At 44.7% G+C, this 19,246-nt stretch overlaps 1 protein-coding gene across 2 annotated transcripts in view; it reads right to left on the bottom strand.

Moving 5' to 3' along the window:
* CUL1 (cullin 1) overlaps positions 1-19,246 on the bottom strand; it is a 107,159-nt gene that overhangs the window by 61,207 nt on the left and 26,706 nt on the right. For both annotated transcript variants that reach the window (XM_019933888.3, XM_019933887.3), the window contains exon 2: positions 7,113-7,413. In XM_019933888.3, the coding sequence (XP_019789447.1) occupies positions 7,113-7,252 (140 nt within the window). In that variant the 5' untranslated portion in view covers positions 7,253-7,413. The remainder of the gene's footprint in view (positions 1-7,112; positions 7,414-19,246) is intronic.

The following is a 19,246-nucleotide window of genomic DNA, read 5'->3' as shown; positions in this document are numbered from 1 at the left end:
TGGAAGGGGGGTGGCCCGCGATTGCTGGGGGTGGTTCATTCCACTGTGGGAAACCACCGACCTCAGGCTTCTGGCTGAAGAGCAGGGGCTCCTCCTGCAGGTCCCCGCCCCAAGCCCACCTGTACCACCCGCCCTTCCGACACGGGCAGCTGCGTGTCAACAAGGCATTGACTCTAAGTGATGACTGTAAAAACTCAGTAAATATGACTCAGATTTGAAAGTAAAATGGTCAGGTCTAAAATGATTTTTAAAGCAAAAACAAAATAGAATATGAAGAAAAGTTAAATATGGGAATTAAGAGGAAATAAGGGGAAAAAACCCTCAAGAGGTAAAAGTAAACTAAAAACCTAACAGGCAATTAAACAGAAGCTTCCTTCAGTAGTCAGCGGGTGGCTGTTTTACAGTACGTCAGCGAGAGCCTGACAAACCCCCGTATCTGACTTTTAAAACTTTGAGCTTGTTTTCAAAAGGTTCCCTGGAAGAGTTCCTTTGGCAACACGGCCAGAGGCGGGCAGTAAGTGGGACCCTAGGCAGACACCTGGGGTCTCTGCAGGCGGCCAGGATGGCACGGTGGCCTGGCAGCACTTGGTGTTCGAGAGCCGAGCCTGGTTCTGCCTCCGAAATGGGCCTACGACTCTTCCGTATCCTAGAACTGCTCCGTCATTTGCCAAAACACACTTCTTGCATGATTGGTTGCGACAAGTCACTGCGAAAGGGGTCGGGTGACATGCAGCCATCTCCCGCCGCTGTCATCCCAGGCGCTGCGTGTGACGACACGCTGTCCCAGCTGTGAGGCCAAGGGAGGCTGCAAACGCTTTAGGATAAGGCAGATGCCCCCACTGTCTGTTACCACACGGCACCAGGCCGTCTACATAAAGTCAACACATCTGGGGAATCAATTTGTGACTTTTAGTTACTACCAAACTCAAGGCATTTTCATTTTGTAAAAGACAAGTCAATTGAAGAAGCAAAACTAAACAGAACGAAACCACTTTCTACTACCACTTCTTCATCCAACTGAACTTAGTGGAAATTTAAGCAATTGCTTGTATGAAAATCATTTGGAAAGGCTCTGCACTAAAAGTTGTGTTGAAAATACTTCCTATCTTCGTGTCAACAAACGTCCCACCTGCAGCCAGTGGCAGGAGAGGCAGGCCTGCCTACCATCCCGCACTGTCGCCTGTAAAGTTATAAAAGAATCAAGTTCTCTCTAGGCTGTGGTAGGTACAGCGTTGAAAAGGAGAATCCCAGACGAAGCAAGTAAGTTCACATTTATTTCAAAGGCAGAGACTCCATGCAATGGACTGTGATTAACTATAAAATTTGTCTCAACAATGCTCAAAGTGCTCTAAGTATATTCACTATGAATCAGATTTAGAAGATAAAAGCTGAACATACCACATTTATACTAATAAACCAAAAAAGTTGCTTCTAGAGACAACTATGCAATATAATTATCATTTCTGTGGGTTCTCTCTCAAAGATAGATAAAATTTCTCAATCCCATAAACTATTTTAATAGTACGATGTCAGTAATGAAAGGTAGGGAGGATTTTGCAAGTAAGTATAATAACTAGGACCTATATTTGCATAAGGAAAACCAGCAAAAACGAAATAACTGTATTTTAAAATGCATGTTCTATACTGAAAATCCAGAAAGCACAGATCAGTTTTTTTTTTAAGTCATCTATAAGCCCAATACATACGGATAGCCACTTTCAATACTACGGAAAGCTTTTCAAAAGCAGAGAGGATGCCGTGAGGGTTCACAGCACACAGACCACTTCCTACCCTGCTTTCCCCGTTATTACGAACATTATTACATGTCAATGAATACTCTTCAATGAATTTTTAATGGCTGTTTATAGCTATTTTATACCAAGTCCTTAATGTTGAAGGCTGAGGTTGTTTTCTGTTGTTTCCTATTATTAAAGTATGCCGAACAACCTTGCACATACAATTTGGACACAACTATTTCCTTAGGACAGAGTTAAAAGTTAAAAAATCACCAGACCAAAGTACATTTTTACGTCTTTATATTTCTAAATTTCTCCAGAAAGATCATAGCAAACTAACACTCCCACCTGACTGCCGGGGCTCCAACTCCCTTCACTCTGGCCAACACTGGCTACGAACATGTCTTTAAAAATGTTTTCAACGTAAGTTTAAAAAATTTTTAATTCTTCATTTCTTTAATAATTAAGAGGTTGAAAATTTTCCTATATGCTTACTGACCATTTGCATTTCTTCCTTCTGTGAACCAGTGACATCCTTCCGAACCGTGCTCTGAAAGTATGGACATATATATATATATATATGTGTATGAACAGTCGCATACATTTGGAAAAAACACTTCTGTACATTTAGGTCTATTTGCTGTAAGCCATGCTCATTAGGTGAGCAAAATCAGATGAACGTAAGACTCCTGAATAAAAAGTATACAAGACGAAAAATGTCCAAATACCTTCACCGCCTACATGGTTATTTCAAAATGGACATGCATCATTATGAATCTATTGTGAAAACAATTTGTGACCCTTTCTGTTTGATCCGATTTTCTACAAGACTGAGTTTCTATAAAGGAAAGAGAACTCTGGAGCAGGCAGGCCAAGAAGAAAGGCCGCCACCTGGAATACCGGCCCTGCATCCACAGCTCCTGCAGAGGAGCCGGCGACCTGAGCATAGTGACAGCGACATGACGGCCCAGCTGGCAGGTGATGAGCTGCAGCAGGACCAAGCACATCCTGGCGTGTCAACCTTGCAAGGCCTACGCTGCAGGCTGCCAAGGGCCCAGCAGACTCGCCTGGGTGAAAAAGTGCCCCAGCCCCAGTGATGGTGAACTTTGTCACAGAGTATCGGGACAGAGATTAACTGAATTCTGAATGCACTTGTGTTATAACTTACTGAGAGGTGCAGTAAAGGCTAGGCAACGGGAATGTGATCCTTAGTGTACTGGTCCGGGAAAAAGAACTTTGAAAAAACAGGCTAAGAAAACAGAATAAACTAATTCAGCTCACAGCACTACAGGGAGAGAAACAGCCACTTTTAAGTTTCTGAGAACTAACGCCGGCAGAGAGAAAAAAAGAGAAAGGCATCACCATGGAAGTTTACACTGACTCCAAGGAAGCTAAATTTATGATTTGAGATGAATAATGACTTCAGGACAAGAGAATTTTGACCTGGAAGTGAGAAGCAGGTAGACCTGGGGCCTAGCAAAACCAACACACTTAACCAGATGGCCTGATGTCTAGACCAGACTAGACCAGACTGGCTGTTCTCGGTTATGCCACAGGGGTCCCCTCATCACACTGCACTCCCTTCACCAAGATCCGCCTGCGAGTCAGGACCCAGCCCTGCTCTCTGAGCTGGGCACGGCAGCGGGAACATACTGGTGTCAAGAAACTGAATAGGAAACTTCATTACCTATTTCAAGTTCAAGAGAAAGGAAATTTACTATTATTTACCCACCGGCAGAGAATGTACTCCTACATTTTACTGCAAAAAAAAAGAAAAGAAAAAAAAAAGTCGCTGTACGGTAACTCTACATACCTAAGACGTCCTAGAAAATCAGAACCGAATATAAGTGCTGAACAGACATACAATGGGGGAGCAAGAGCCTCCGGCTAAACTTTAGAAGAAAAAGGAAACGTCTGTGAAATGGCCAGAAACAAAGTTAACTGAACTAGATCTTTCTGACTGTAGATGCTCTGGGACTTTTTTTTTTTCTTTCCCCAAGTTCCCTTCTCTTTCCTTTGCTATTCTGAGTTGAAAAATCAAGAAAAATGTTTATACTGTATAATAACCCACCTTCTTGTTATAGCACCAATAAATGCCAGAGGTTCCTAAAAGCTCGAAGAATATCTGTTTCACATCCAGAAGTAGGTTACTTTTCTCTAGAAAACATGTCACGTGGTTCTCCAGGATGAACGAAGGGTTACAAATCTAGCTATTAGCTACTGGCTACAATTATGGGGAAAGGATCCCTCATTTTTCTCTCAGGCAGTTTCCCTCTCCTCCCTTTCTGAGCCACTCTCCCTCACCAGCTCCCCATAAGGCCAGGACTTTGAAGGGTGACACTACAGCAGGGAGATGCACAGTCTGCTCCTTCTTCCTGGGACCGAAAGTACCTCCAAGCCTGAAACACAACCTCACAATCCAAAGTGTTAAATCATCTGTCACTGGAGACCAGCCTGGGGGAGATTATTTTAAAGGGTGATGCAGTTAAGCGGTTACATGGGAGGCTGAACATACACCCGAAAGAGAAAACTTTTAAAAATACTGTTAGGTAAACTGAGGCTGGGATAAACCTGTGGTATGGCGACACACAGTTTCCAAAAATACTGTATGTTAACTAACTGAAATGGAAGTGTAGATGTGTTCTAGAAAACTGTGTCAGATGACTCAAGGTCTTCTACTTAGGAAAATAACACTGATGTTAAAAATGCAGGTAAAGTGGGGAATAAAATTTTATGATTTTCAGTAATTAAATTAATACAAATAGACATTCTGTTTCATCTGTATCCTAAAAGTTAATTATTAAGAGATGATCAAACCCTCTTCTTTGGAACTTCGTAAGAAAAATACAGAAAATACTTTGGGAACAGTGATTCATTCACATACAAAATCTGAAGGCCATACAGTGAGTGGATAAAGGCAGTTTCTAGATTCAGGCTACTAAGAATTTTAGACAGGCATCATCACTGCCCAACAGTTGCTATAACAACTAGGCAAGTTACTTGCGTTTTGGAGATCATGTTTCTGACAGCACTAGAGGAGGGCTACTACCACCAACCCCCGTGGGTGATGTAAGCCTTAAATAACATGTAGACGGTTCTTAGCACCATGTCTGACACACAGGACTCAAATGGTAGCTATGATTTCATAGATATTATTTCATAATATCTAAAGAAGTACAGTCAGATGCTTTAGACTCAGTTCAGATTCTCCACTCCTATTAAATATATGCAGTTAGTATTTTCTCAGACAAAACTGGAAGAATACTCAATTTAATAGTATTCCTAAAAAAATTAAAATTGAAGGTGTCAGAACTACCAATTATAATTATTTGTAGAATAAAAGAATTTAGTAATTGCAGCAAGCAGACAAGTCTCTACTTCCTCAGAGTTCGAAGAGCAAAACATCTGATTGGGCTAAGGACCAGTCTGAGTTGGTCAAAAATTACAACTAATAAATTCCCCAGAGACAAACCAGCAGCTAAATTTCCATGATGTCTACACTAGGGCTCCCCTGTTGTTTGCACACCAGGAATCCAACTAAGTGCCTTATCGTCTCACAACTGGAATCACCATCTTTATATCTATTACTTCCAAGAATTTAAAAAACAACAACCACCCATCATACCTAGCAAGCCACAACCCTCTTGAGTGGGTCAATATCCTCTCATTTGCAAAGATTCTACTGTCCTTAAAAGCGTTCTACATATCACGACCCAGCAGTTCCACTCCTGCACATATATCTAAGAGAATTAAAAACACATGTCCACACAGAAACTCATATACAATATTCATAATAGCCAAAAAGTAGAAACAACCCAGATATCCATTACTGATGGATAAACAAAATATGGAATACGCATTCAACTCAAACGTAAAAAGGAATGATGTGCCGACACGTGCTACAAGGAGGAAGCCTGAAGACATTATGCTAAGTGAAAGAAGCCAATCACAAAGGCCAGACACTGTGTGATTCCATTTATGCGAAATGTCCAGAACAGGCAAATTCAGAGAGACAGAAAGTAGGTCAGCAGCTGCCAGAACCTGGGGGAGGACAGAATGGGAAGTGACTGCTAATATGGGTACAGAGTTTCTTTGGGGCAGGGGGGACAGGACGGTGATGAAAATACTCTAAATTTAGACAGCGGTTACGCTTGCACAACATGGGACTATACTAAAAACTGCTGCACTGTACACTTAAAAAGGGGTGAGTTTTTTGGGTATGTGAATTATATTTCACTAAAGCTGTTTTTTTAAAGTATTCTACAGTGTAAGTATATACACATTTATGAATATCTGTACATACTTACAGTAAGGTTTAAATTTAGAGATAGACATATAGGTTCATATCTATTTAAATTAATGTTAATTTTTTCAGATTATAAAACATTAGCATAGTTGAGGGCATACTGGAATATCGCATTGACAATCACTGATACATATTAAAGATTTACTTAAATCTCCACTGAACTGGCAACTTTAACCTCCTAGAACCAGCAACCTGCTCTTTGGTGAGTTAGCTTAAATTGCAACTTCTTGTATTTGAACGGAATCAAGAAACTCTACAAGTCAAATAGTATGTCTTGGAGTACAGGCGTCCCTCGATACCTGTGGGGGACAGGTTCCAGGAATGCTCCCTGCCAGCGATACCAAAACCCGTGGATGCTCAAGTTCCTCATGTAAAGTGGCTAGCACAGCTGGAGTTCCGCATCTGCGGATCAGGAGGGCCGACTGTATACAACAGACAAGGTATCCTTCGTAGCACACAGCAGTTCCCTGCACCCATCGTGGACCACATAACAGTGAGTGAAACACTTGAACACATTATTTGTAAAACAAGGCCATAACAGTACAACTTTTGCTCTATGTGGTGACCCTTTAGACGGGAGTCAGCAAACCTGTCCCATAAAGGACCAGACAGTAAATACACAGCTTTGTGGATCAGACCGTTTCTGATGCAAGCTATTCCACTCTGCCCGCATAGCATGAAGGCAGCCCGGCACAATACAGAAACCAATGCTCCCCGGCTTTAACCAGCGTTGTCCAGCAGAACTTCCTGCAATGATAAAAGTAGTCTATTACCTACTGAGCACTTGAAAACACGGCTACCACGACTAATGATTTCAAATGTCAACAGCCACGTGCCGCTACAGGCTGCTGTCCTGAGCAGCACTGCTTTAGACCACCAAGTAGCCAATTTCACCTCTGCTCAAAACAAAGAAGAGTAAATGAGTTAACTTTTAAAGCAAAAAACGAGTCTTACATTACAGGATGAACTGGAAGAGAACACGTGACGTAAAATTTCTAACAACTCACAGATCAGACCAGTAAATAATCAAAATCCTAAGCAGATCGATCACAGCTCAAGCAGGAGGATACGTGTAGAGTTCCATGTATCTGGATTTCGCCATACTTTGTCTGGTATACACTTGCTGGATTCCAGCTCTGAGGTCGTCCCAGATCTGATCAAGGCCAATCTGCTTCAGTCCATGGGGATTCTGACTCCTGTTGGATGACATTGTTGAATAATATTCTGAAGTCGTCCAGTGCAGCAATCCTTATTCAAGGTACAGCTACTTCTCCATTAGATGAAAATATACAGTATCATTCCAAATTTATTCACAGCAGTTCAGAAAGGACTCCTTTAAAGGCAGAGAATGAAATCTCATTGCAGGCAAACCTGAAGAAGAAATAAAGGGAACTAATTAATCCTTTTTCAACATCCTGCATTGGGGTGGGAGCGGGGGTGGGATAGGATGCCTGCCACATGGCAGAAATAGTCTGCAGGCCTCAGCAGGTACCACTCTAATCCAGAGAGTGTTTCTCTTTCTGTGTGGAAACACACTCATATTACATGGTCTGTGCTTACGGAGACGCTTAGTTCAAAATCATTATGACTATCAGTGCTCACAAGAAAAGCTGGGTAAAATGGACACAAGCACAACCAACACGTTACTTTGCAGGCCTTCTAAAGGTATCGAAACTTAAACTATATTACTTGACCTACGTAACAGAAAGACAAACTCAAAGGGGAAAAGGCAAAGGAAATTTCCAGAAAGAGAAACAAACATAGCTAGTACAAAAAGCCAAACATTCAATCTCACTAGTTACCTGGGAATTTAAAGCACTTTTCACTTCGCATTTGGCAAAATGCAAATGTTGTTGAGGCTGAAGGTGAGGGAAGTGGTCACTCTGCGCCGCCCCCCCTGCCCCCCGCCCCCCGCTTTTGGTGCCGAGCGCCCAGCGGCTCGTGGGATCTTAGTTCTCCGCAATCAGGGATTGAACCTGGGCCCCGGCAGTGAAAGTGCCGAGTCCTAACCACTGGACCGCCAGTGAATTCCTGGTCACTCTCTTTTCAGAAGGGAACTGGGCAAGAATTACCAAAATTTAAAATGCTCCCTCAATTTAGGGAGACCTGGGTTTGAAGCTCAGCTCCATACCTACAAATACGTGGTCTTGGGCAAGTTACTTAACTTCTCACTGCTCTAAGCCTCAATTTCCCAGCCTGCAAAATGGGGGCAAATCTATTTAACACACAGTGAACACGTGACAAGTGGTAATGGCGATTATTTCTAAGTGAATGAAGCTACTGCAAAATACAATTTATAATGTCTCAGGACTATGGATCCACAGATAAAGAACTTCAGCTATCCAATATTGTATTAAGTCAGTACTTCCCAATACAAAACATTACAGACATACTTTAAGGACTGTCTATGTACATCACATTGAAATGTGGAGGCTTTTTTTTTTTTTGGTGGTACGCGGGCCTCTCACCGCTGTGGCCTCTCCCGTTGCGGAGCACAGGCTCCGGGAGCACAGGCCCAGTGGCCATGGCTCACGAGCCCAGCCGCTCCGCGGCATGCGGGATCTTCCCGGACCGGGACACGAACCCGTGTCCCCTGCATCGGCAGGCGGACTCTCAACCACTGCGCCACCAGGGAAGCCCTGTGGAGGCTTTTAAACAAGTATTTGTGGTGCAAAACTAGGAAACACTGAATTATTTTAATGGCTCCAAAAAATAAATGTTGTTGGAACGTAAATGGAATCTGGAACAGGAAGAATGGGCCGTCAAAGTCTGCAAGGGATTCAGTGCGTCCTGCATCTTCAACGGCATTATAGAGCTCTCCGTAGTCTAAGGCACATTTAAGGACAACATAGGTCACGCATATGGATTAAGTCTGAACTTCGGAAGCATAAATCATCTCTAATATTTATAACCTAAGCTATGGGACTTAATATTTTATGAAACCATGACATCATTCCTGATCCTGAAAATATTTTATGTTATACATTCAAATAGGTATGTCCAAATGCGAAATATAACAATGTGTAACAAGAACGAATCCCCAAGTTTTAAGAAACTAACAACTCAGCAACCGCTTTGCAAGTGTTTCCTAATATAATTTCAATCTGCCTTGGATGGTACATACTAACGCCCCACCTGACAGGAACTGGGGCACTGCGGACTGGCAGCGCCACCCGACAGCGTCCCTATTTAAACCTACACTCCATTCCCTACCACTTACTTAGCTTTTCCCTAAAGGGAAATTATCACTTTAATTTCCCAGACTCGCAATTCAGGTAATTCTACCTTAGACCGTAAGCTTTCTCAGACCCATCTAGATGCTCTATTTACTTCTTTTTCTTCTCTTCTAATTTCTACCGGCAACTGAAAATGTTCAACTTTCTCCATTTTTTTAAACTCATGTTTTAAAATATTTATTTATTTATTTACTTGGTTGTGCTGGGTCTTAGTTGCGGCACGCGGGCTCCCTAGTTGTGGCATACACGCGGGATCTAGTTCCCCGACCAGGGATGGAACCCGGGCCCCCTGCATTGGAAGCGCAGAGTTTTAACCACTGCACCACCAGGGAAGTCCCTCGACTTTCCCCATTTTTATCTTTACCTCACCTTATCATTTCAACTGGGTACCTTAAAAAAGTAAATTCAATTATGACACATAAGCATAGGACGGGGATGTATGAACCCTTCTTTCTTCAAACCTCCACAGGCCAGTCACTCACAATGTTCATCTCCAGCCCAGACTTCTCTGAACTCCAGGCCTACCTCTGTATCCAGTTCACGTCTTCTCCCATGTCTCAAACCCAGCAGATCCGCAACTGGACTCAGGATCTTCCTCCAACCTCCATTCTCCACCAGTACTGCCCACCTCAGTAAGTGGCAACTCCACGTACCCACACACCAGAAACCTGGGAATGACTCTAATGCCTTATCCCTCATCTTTCACATTCAGCTGCTACAGATTTCAACTCTCAAGGTCATTTCAAATCCACTCACTCATCTCTATTTCCTCTTCCAATAACCATCACCATCCTCTCTTACCTGGACCACTGTTTTCATAGTCGGAACTGGACTCCCATACCTCCCAGTATTTATGTCACGCGCCATCTATTCTTCACACAGCAGTTGAGTCTAAAGCTGCCACTCTGACTAGGCTGTCGTCCTGAGAGCAAAGGCAGCCGCAGCAGAGAAATCCTCACTACGGCAGAGTCACATCTCTCTCCTCGTTTGCCTCTTACAAAACTCCCCCTTCACGCCCCTGGGGACAGCCACACAGACCCTGTCCTCCGTTCCTGGACGTGCCAGTCCCCTTTCCACTCCCGAACATCTGTGCACTTGCTGCTGCTTCTTCCCGGAAAGCTCCTCTTCGTCAAGTTCTCTTCCAGCCACAGAAGACACACTAGGGAACTCCCAGGCGAGGTTCAGGTTCACCCATTTCCAGGCCTTTCCCGCCTTAACTCTCACTCAGAGTCGACACTCCACAGCTGTGTCTTTACTGGGACTCTCTCCCTGTACCGGTGTGAAGGATCCCCAGGCACAGAGGCCGTCTCTTCACTCACCACAGTGTCTCTGAGCCCACTTCAGAGCAGGCGCAGAGCTCCATCAATGTTTCGCATGAATAAACGAGAGAGTAAATTAAGGAATCGATGAGTTACATGTTTTGAAAGGATTTAGAAATAAGGAAATACCAGCATCATCGAGCATCTAAACTCACCCCAAATCCCCCTCGAGCATCTCCACAAATTCTATCTTGTTCCCTTTCAACTTTTTCCTTCAAACACTAGATTTTAGGCTAAAATTTATTTCTTGCTCTTTCACTTAGTCATGTTTTGTATTATCCTGGTCACTGCAAATGTATACATATTTTAACACAGTTTTTTTTTTTTTTTTTTTTTTTTTTTGCGGTACGCGGGTCTCTCACTGCCGTGGCCTCTCCCGTTGCGGAGCACAGCCTCCGGACGCGCAGGCCCAGCGGCCATGGCTCACGGGCCCAGCCGCTCCGCGGCATGTGGGATCCTCCCGGACCGGGGCACGAACCCGTGTCCCCTGCATCAGCAGGCAGACTCTCAACCACTGCGCCACCAGGGAAGCCCTAACACAGTTTTTAAACAGACTTATGTTATAGAAATCTAGTGACCATTAATATTTATCTAACAAATATTTAGTAGGAAGCGACCCTGTGCCAGGCACTGTCCTCTGCCTTGGTTAGGTACTGTTAATAGTAAATCAAAGCAGACGTGGTCCACTTCCATTAACACCACTGCCATGAGATAAAACATCTAAGGGGTTAACATACACCTTTGGTATATAACCCACTTGTAAACTGGAAACTTTATGTACCAGGCATTTGTGCCAAAAGTGTTTGCTCACAAGAGCCGATTACAGTCCCAGAGGATTAGAGGTTTAACCTTAAAAGATGGTTCTGGCCCTTCCTTTTACAGATGAAGAAACAGACTCAAAGAAGCAATCAGAGCTGATCAAGGTCACAGTGCTAGGAAGTGGCAGGACCCCAGGCCAGAGCTCTGGATTCTCAAGCCAGTACTCCCCAACACTCTAGTCTGAACTTTAGATTCTTTGATTTTTTTTTTTTTTTTTTTTGCGATACGCGGGCCTCTCACTGCTGTGGCCTCTCCTGTTGCGGAGCACAGGCTCCGGACGTGCAGGCTCAGCGGCCACGGCCCACGGGCCCAGCCACTCCGCGGCACGTGGGATCCTCCCAGACCGGGGCACGAACCCGTGTCCCCTGCATCGGCAGGCGGACTCTCAACCACTGCGCCACCAGGGAAGCCCAGATTCTTTGATTTTTAAGGTGTCAATAAACAGGGAAACCACTAACAGAGCCATAAGAAAAATAAACAAACAAACAGATGCACCAGTTATCTATTAATCTCACAAACCCAAACAGCTCCAAAGAAAACAGTTGATAGTCTGAAAGAACAAACCAGTCTTAATCGTATCAATATTAAATCTATTTAAATATTTTGAAATTTAAGAAAGCTGGGTTGGGGAAAAAAAAAAAAAAAGCCTGACTTTTTAAACTAAGAACACTGCAAATATCAGAGCAGTATAAAGTCAGGGTAGCACTTGTCATACCAACCTCACCCCGAACCCTGCCCCAGAGGCAAGGTTAAGATACAGCAAATAAAACGGTCAGTGATTCTCCTCACAATACCTCGTTGTCCTCACGCAACATCAGCACCCCAGTGTGCTCTTTCCTCCTCGTCGTGTACATCTGATTCCAGTTATAAGCTTACTCTGTCAAGTCACTAGTATCCTAAGACCAAAAACCACCTTTTCATGTTGAAATGTCAAGTCTACTTTATTACGCACGTTCTGTGTCTAGGTCTACGCGTGGAAATCTGGTGCCGCAGCAGATCTCAGCTTATGTGGAGACCAGGCCGAAAAATCAGCCAAGTATTCTACTCCTGCTTTCAGGTGCTTTATTGTTTTCCCTTTGAAACTACTCATTCCCTGTTTCTCGTTGTCTCCACTGAGATTCCAAAATTCATACAGAGTTGATCCAAGGTTCACAACAATTCCCATGTCCTTATTGACTTAACTGAGAAGTTTGAAGAGGACAACCTTATCTTATATTTTTAATATCCCCCAGCGAGCCTCACATTTATATATTTAACATTCATCACTTACACTACAACAAACTAAATCTAAAGGGAAATGTTAAAAGTCAGTACATCAGAAAAAGGCCCTAAAAATCAGGTCACATGCTGACAGCAGCTGACCTGCTGGTCTCAGGCTGGGTGCCCTGGAGCAGATGCTGGGACAGAGTTTGGGTGGAGGATGCTTCTTAGGGATGACACCTGTGAGGGGCAGGGGAGGAAGCAGGACTGGGCAGAGAAGGAAGGGAACTGTGAGGTGGTCCCCACCTGGCAGGCAGCTGGATGCCCAGCACTGCCCGGACATGGCACGCAGGGCTGCAGAGGCAGCCTTTCTGCTCCTGCCGGCTCAGTCCCTGCAATGGGCCAGGCAGGGCGGCGCTAACTGGAGGCCACCTGCTGACCATGCACAGGAGTCAAGTCTTTCCCTGACGGGGCACCTGGGTGGGGCCCAAATGGACCCAAGATGCTTTGCTCACGGAGGTTTCCACCTTGGGGTGTGTGCAGGTTTGTGTGTCTGGATTTCACCTGTTTATGCAGCACTCAGTGTCTGACTATAAAACTGTTTGGAGTAATAAAGTACAATAATAGAGGTACCCATAAAAGACTGGCTTAGGGGCTTCCCTGGTGGCGCAGTGGTTCAGAATCCGCCTGCCAATGCAGGGGACACGGGTTCGAGCCCTGGTCCGGGAAGATCCCACATGCCGCGGAGCAACTAAGCCCGTGCGCCATAACTACTGAGCCTGCGCTCTAGAGCCCGCGAGCCACAACTACTGAGCCACAACTGCCGCAGGCCTACAGCCCATGCTCCGCAACAAGAGAAGCCACTGCAGTGAGAAGCCCGCGCACTGCAACGAAGAGTAGTCCCCGCTCGCTGCAACTAGAGGAAGCCCGCACGCAGCAGCGAAGACCCAACGCAGTTCCCCCCGCAAAAAAAAAAGACTGGTTTAACTGTCAGTGTTGAATTTTCAGGAATAAACCACTTTACAAACCGTATACCCTCCATCTCATAACCAGGCCATCAAAAACTATCAATAATCTTAATCCGACCTCATGAAAAGTCAGAGGCGTAAATGGCTTTGGGGTAAGGGCTAAAAATATTTTCCCAATAATTCACATCACAGAGCCAAAAAACTTAGGATGTCCAAGAAGCCGATATTAAAAACAAAAAACAAAACGAAACGAAATATACACTTAGGAAATCAGGTGGTTTTCAAAAGTACTCCGTTACAGTAGGTCCCTGGCATCACAGGGTTTACCAATTGCAGTGATGAATATCCAGGAGGAACACTCAAGATTTCGGAGGGAGAATCTGCAGATTTGCCACTTCACCATTTGGAAGCACAGGCCCAAGCACAGGAGACCAAGGCTCAGAATGCAGCCAACCAAGGGCAGGAACCCACGGCAGAGCAGGCTGTAGCGTCCCGCCCCAGAGCCTGGCTCAGAAGCCTGCATGAGAACACTGCTCACCCACCCGCCCTCCCTTCACCTTCCTCTCTCCCAGAAAGTAAGATAATGGGAGGAACCCAGGAGCCAAAATAAACAAAGGCATCTAACAGAAGGGAGGTTGTCTATTTAAGGCTTTGCCTCATGCAAGAGACTGTTGTTCCAAAGGGATATGAAAGCCAACAGAATCAATATTAAACAAGTTTTCTAACAATTCAAATCGTGAACGAATCAGCCTGCTTCTCAAGATTAATGGTGCATAAGATTCCTTCCTTGAGTACAAGTGTGAACTAACCAAATGACCTCCAAGAATCCTGCAAAATACATCCTCTTTGATATCAGTAATTCACAGTTTCATTAGTAAGGAAAGGGCTTTCTTAAAAGAGCACTTGTAACAGCCATCTACCGACGCTGACTGGAATGTCAACTGAACAGATCATCGAGGGAATCTGGGGAAATGCTAGCTTTACTGAAGCTAAATATTTTGTTTGCTACAAGACTTCAGAGGCCTTGACAAGTGAATGTGTCTTATGAATTTCCATCAGAAAAACAGGATAAAGCATCTCCTACTCAAACTGACTTGGCCAGAGTGTATTTTTTCCTGAACATATCTCAGGACTGGACTTCCAAGAAAACACTAATGTTTCAGAGAACAACATAACTTTAAAAAAAGGGGGTGGTGCTGGTAAATCTGTGCTGATCCCTACAGGGTCCTAACTCTCCTGGGATCAACCACACGATGTTCTGTAACGTTTCCATTTAACAATGAGATAAACCTCACTTCACTTAATGAAATACGCCTCACTGGTTTTGTGGGCATATACTATTCTACTGTTCATCACACTACCACCCTGCTAGAGAGCTTCTAGGTGTTGACTTTTTAACAGTTTGTAAGTAATACTGCAACAGGCAGCCTCCTATGGACTTCTCTTCTTTGAGCATACTTTGAGCATATATGATAAACACCCACGAGTATCTACAGGATAAATGGACCATGGAACCATTTACCAGGACAGAACGCATCAGAGGGAAGACAGGCGGGAGACAGTTCACTTTTGGACCCAGGGAATCTGAGGTGCTTGAGAGCTCATCTCTGATGGGCACTACTTCAGTCTGGGAACCAGAGTTAATCAGAGAAATTACAGAAAAAGATGGGCCCAAACTGAATCCTGAGGAACATTTAGAAACTGACTGGATGCTGGGGAACCCACAGAGTTCGTACCTGCAAAGTTACAGCCAAAAGCAACGAGACCTGTCCTGGAGGCCAGAGAAGGCCATGGCTGGCTGGGCCTAAGGAGGTCGCTGCCATTTACTTCCTGTATGACCTTGGGTAAATCACTTAGTATCTATGAGGGTCAGGGTTGAATGTGGCCACGCAGTGTTCGATAAACGCCAGCTGTTATTTTCATCATCATGACAGTATCCGAAATGGAGCTTCTGACTTTAGTTCTACGTAAGTCACTGGGGACCTGAGCAAGGCAGGTTTCACTGGTTTTAAGGAAGGAATCAAACTGGAGTGGGCTGGGAGGGACAGAAATGCAGACTGTCGTTAGGAATTCTGGCCATGGAGGCGTGAAGAGGCTGCAAGGGGATGCGACAACTGGGAAAGGCACGCATGTCCTCATCCTCTCTCCAGAGAAAGAGCGCGGGATGGGAGGGCAGGGGGCCGTGGCTGGGAGGGTGCAGCTGGGCGGCCAGGCCCGAGAGGGGCTGATGTGAGGTGGACGCACCGAAGGCCACGTCGCCTGCGAAAGGGTGACAGGGCACAATGGCCGCTGCAGGCGGGCTGAGCAGTCAGGCAGCACCGGGGGGACGAGCGGAGCCCCCAGACCGCCTTCGACGGGAGCCCATGGGATGCTGAGGAAAAGCGACGGCCACACCTCCGCTTCAGGGGCCTTAGGCTCTGAGGAAGAGCAAGGAGGAGTTTCCCATTCCCGGAACTGGGCTCCAGAAGGTTCCATGAGAACCAGGTGGGGAAAGCAGGGAGGGCAGGGAGGACCGGGGTAGGGATCTGGGTCGTTGGGGACAGACAATGCAGCTACGGGGGGTTAGTTCAGAGATGGGAGAGACCCTGGGGAGACACAAGGGGACTCAGGCCACTGGTTTCAGTAGAGGGTGGCTTCCAGTTTATGGGACGGGGCCTGGCCCTCGGCCTGGACCACGTCTCACCAGCTAAGCTCCGTGCATGTCCCTAATGTGTTGTATTATTCCCCCAACAAGCCCTAAATACAGAACAGACAGGAATATAAGTTAAGACTTCAATGAACTGCATTTCTACGCTAGGGGAGAAACCCACAAATTTAGAAATAATAAAAGAATTGTGTCCCCTGCTCAATTTCACCTCCAATACTCAAAAAAACCCAGATACCACTTTTGTCTATTAATGCAGTACTGATAGTTGCCTCTGTTCCTATAAATTAAGACCAAACACACTTAGCAGATGCTTTTGCACAAGCCAATGTTGAATAGGGTTAAATAAACGCAAAATCAATCAGATCAGAGTTGTAACAGGAATACATGAAGCAGGGTTCTTCAAAAAGACCACAGCTGCTTCAGTTACGTGACTGCTTTGGAAAAAATGTAAAAAGATAAAAACAAAGCATGGACTTCAACTGTTACAGTATCTTCTAAAAATAAAGCATTAGAGTAAATGAAAATACAGTTAAAATTCACTGTTAAAAAATCAAACAAGGCGGCCAAATGTAGCTTTTCTAGTTTAGTAACATTTTAAATCTGATTAAAATGTGAATGATCCTGGGTATTACTCAGCAATTACTTATTTTCGAACACTTCTTAAAAGTATGCAGAATCCCCGGCTTTCACCTGCAGTGTGGCACATAAGATATGAAATGTATGATAAAACAGTGATTTAGACCTAGAGGAACGTTTGCCTATGCACACCAAGAAATATGCAAACATGCATTTGCCATATGTTTATAAGAACGAGAACAAAAACGCAAACCTAGAAACAACCCACACGTTCACCAACAGAATTCACAAATAACCTGTAGGACAGTCACACAATAGACCACACACAAATCAACTTTGGCTACTTCAACACAGATAAATTTTAGAAAAGAGTCTAGAGCGAAAAAAGTGACAGAGGAATTCATATTGTACGATACCATTTTTATATATGAGAGCTAAAAAAAACCAACAAAAAACATAGGAGAGAAAAGCCAAGGAACACCTGGGGCTGCCAGAAGCCGGAAGGCAAGGAAAGATCCTCCCCGACGGCCTGGAGGGAGCATGGCCCTGCCGAAACCCTGACTTTGGACTACAGTTTGCAGAACTATTCAGGTCATGAATGCATGGTCTTAAAACCGTATTAATGGGAGGAACCAAGATGGCGGAGTAGAAGGACGTGCTCTCACTCCCTCTTGCGAAAACACCAGAATCACAACTAGCTGCTGGACAATCATCGACAGGAAGACACTGGAACTCACCAAAAATGATACCCCACATCCAAAGACAAAGGAGAAGCCACAATGAGATGGTAGGAGGGGCGCAATCACAGTAAAATCAAATCCTGTAACTGGGTGGGTGACTCACAGACTGGAGAACACTTACACCACAGAAGTCCACCCACTGGAGTGAAGTCTGAGCCCCACGTCAGGCTTCCCAACCTGGGGGTCTGGCAACGGGAGGAGGAATTCTTAGAGAATCAGACTTTGAAGCCTAGTGGGAATTGACTGCAGGACTTCGACAGGACTGGGAGAAACAGAGACTCCACTCTTGGAGGGCACACACAAAGCAGTGTGCTCATCGGGACCCAAAGGAAGGAGCAGTGACCCCAGGGGAGACTGAACCAGACCTACCTGCTAGTGTTGGAGGGTCTCCTGCAGAGGCGGGGGGTGGCTGTGGCTCACCATGGGGACAAGGACACTGGCAGCAGAAGTTCTGGGAAGTACTCCTTGGCATGAGCCCTCCTGGAGTCTGCCATTAGCCCCACCAAAGAGCCCAGGTAGGCTCCAGTGTTGGGTTGCCTCAGGCCAAACAACCAACAGGGAGGGAACCCAGCCCCACCCATCAGCAGTCAAGCAGATTAAAGTTTTACTGAGCTCTGCCCACCAGAGCAACAGCCAGCTCTACCCACCACCAGTCCCTCCCATCAAGCCTCTTAGATAGCCTCATCCACCAGAGGGCGGACAGCAGAAGCAAGAAAAACTACAATCCTGCAGCCTGTGGAACAAAAACCATATTCACAGAAAGACAGACAAGATGAAAAGGCAGAGGGCTATGTACCAGATGAAGGAACAAGATAGAACCCCAGAAAAACAACTAAATGAAGTGGAGATAGGCAACCTTCCAGAAAAAGAATTCAGAATAATGAGAGTGAAGATGATCCAGGACCTTAGAAAAACAATGGAGGCAAAGATTGAGAAGATGCAAGAAATGTTCAACAAAGACCTAGAAGAATTAAAGACCAAACAAACAGAGATGAACAATACAGTAATTGAAATGAAAACTACACTAGAAGGAATCAACAGCAGAATAACTGAGGCAGAAGAACGGATAAGTGACCTGGAAGACAGAATGGTGGAATTCACTGCTGCAGAACAAAGAAAAAAGAATGAAAAGAAATGAAGACAGCCTAGGAGACCTCTGGGACAACATTAAATGCAACAACATTCACATTATAGGGGTCCCAGAAGGAGAAGAGAGAAAGGACCCGAGAAAATATTTGAAGAGATTATAGTCAAAAACTTCCCTAACATGGGAAAGGAAACAGCCACCCAAGTCCAGGAAGCGCAGAGAATCCCATACATGATAAACCCAAGGAGAAATAGGCCGAGACACAGAGTATTCAAATTGGCAAAAATTAAAGACAAAGAGAAATTATTGAAAGCAGCAAGGGAAAAACAACAAATAACATACAAGGGAACTCCCATAAGGTTAACAGCTGATTTCTCAGCAGAAACTCTACAAGACAGAAGGGAGTGGCATGATATACTTAAAGTGATGAAAGGGAAGAACCTACAACCAAGATTACTCTACCCAGCAAGGATCTCATTCAGATTCGATGGAGAAATCAAAAACTTGACAGACAAGCAAAAGCTAAGAGAATCCAGCACCACCAAACCAGCTCTACAACAAATGCTAAAGGAACTTCTCTAAGTGGGAAACACAAGAGAAGGACCTACAAAA

This window comes from Tursiops truncatus, chromosome 9 (assembly GCF_011762595.2).
Source record: "Tursiops truncatus isolate mTurTru1 chromosome 9, mTurTru1.mat.Y, whole genome shotgun sequence".
Taxonomy (NCBI): Eukaryota; Metazoa; Chordata; class Mammalia; order Artiodactyla; family Delphinidae; genus Tursiops; species Tursiops truncatus.
This window is presented reverse-complemented; position numbering and strand designations above follow the sequence as displayed.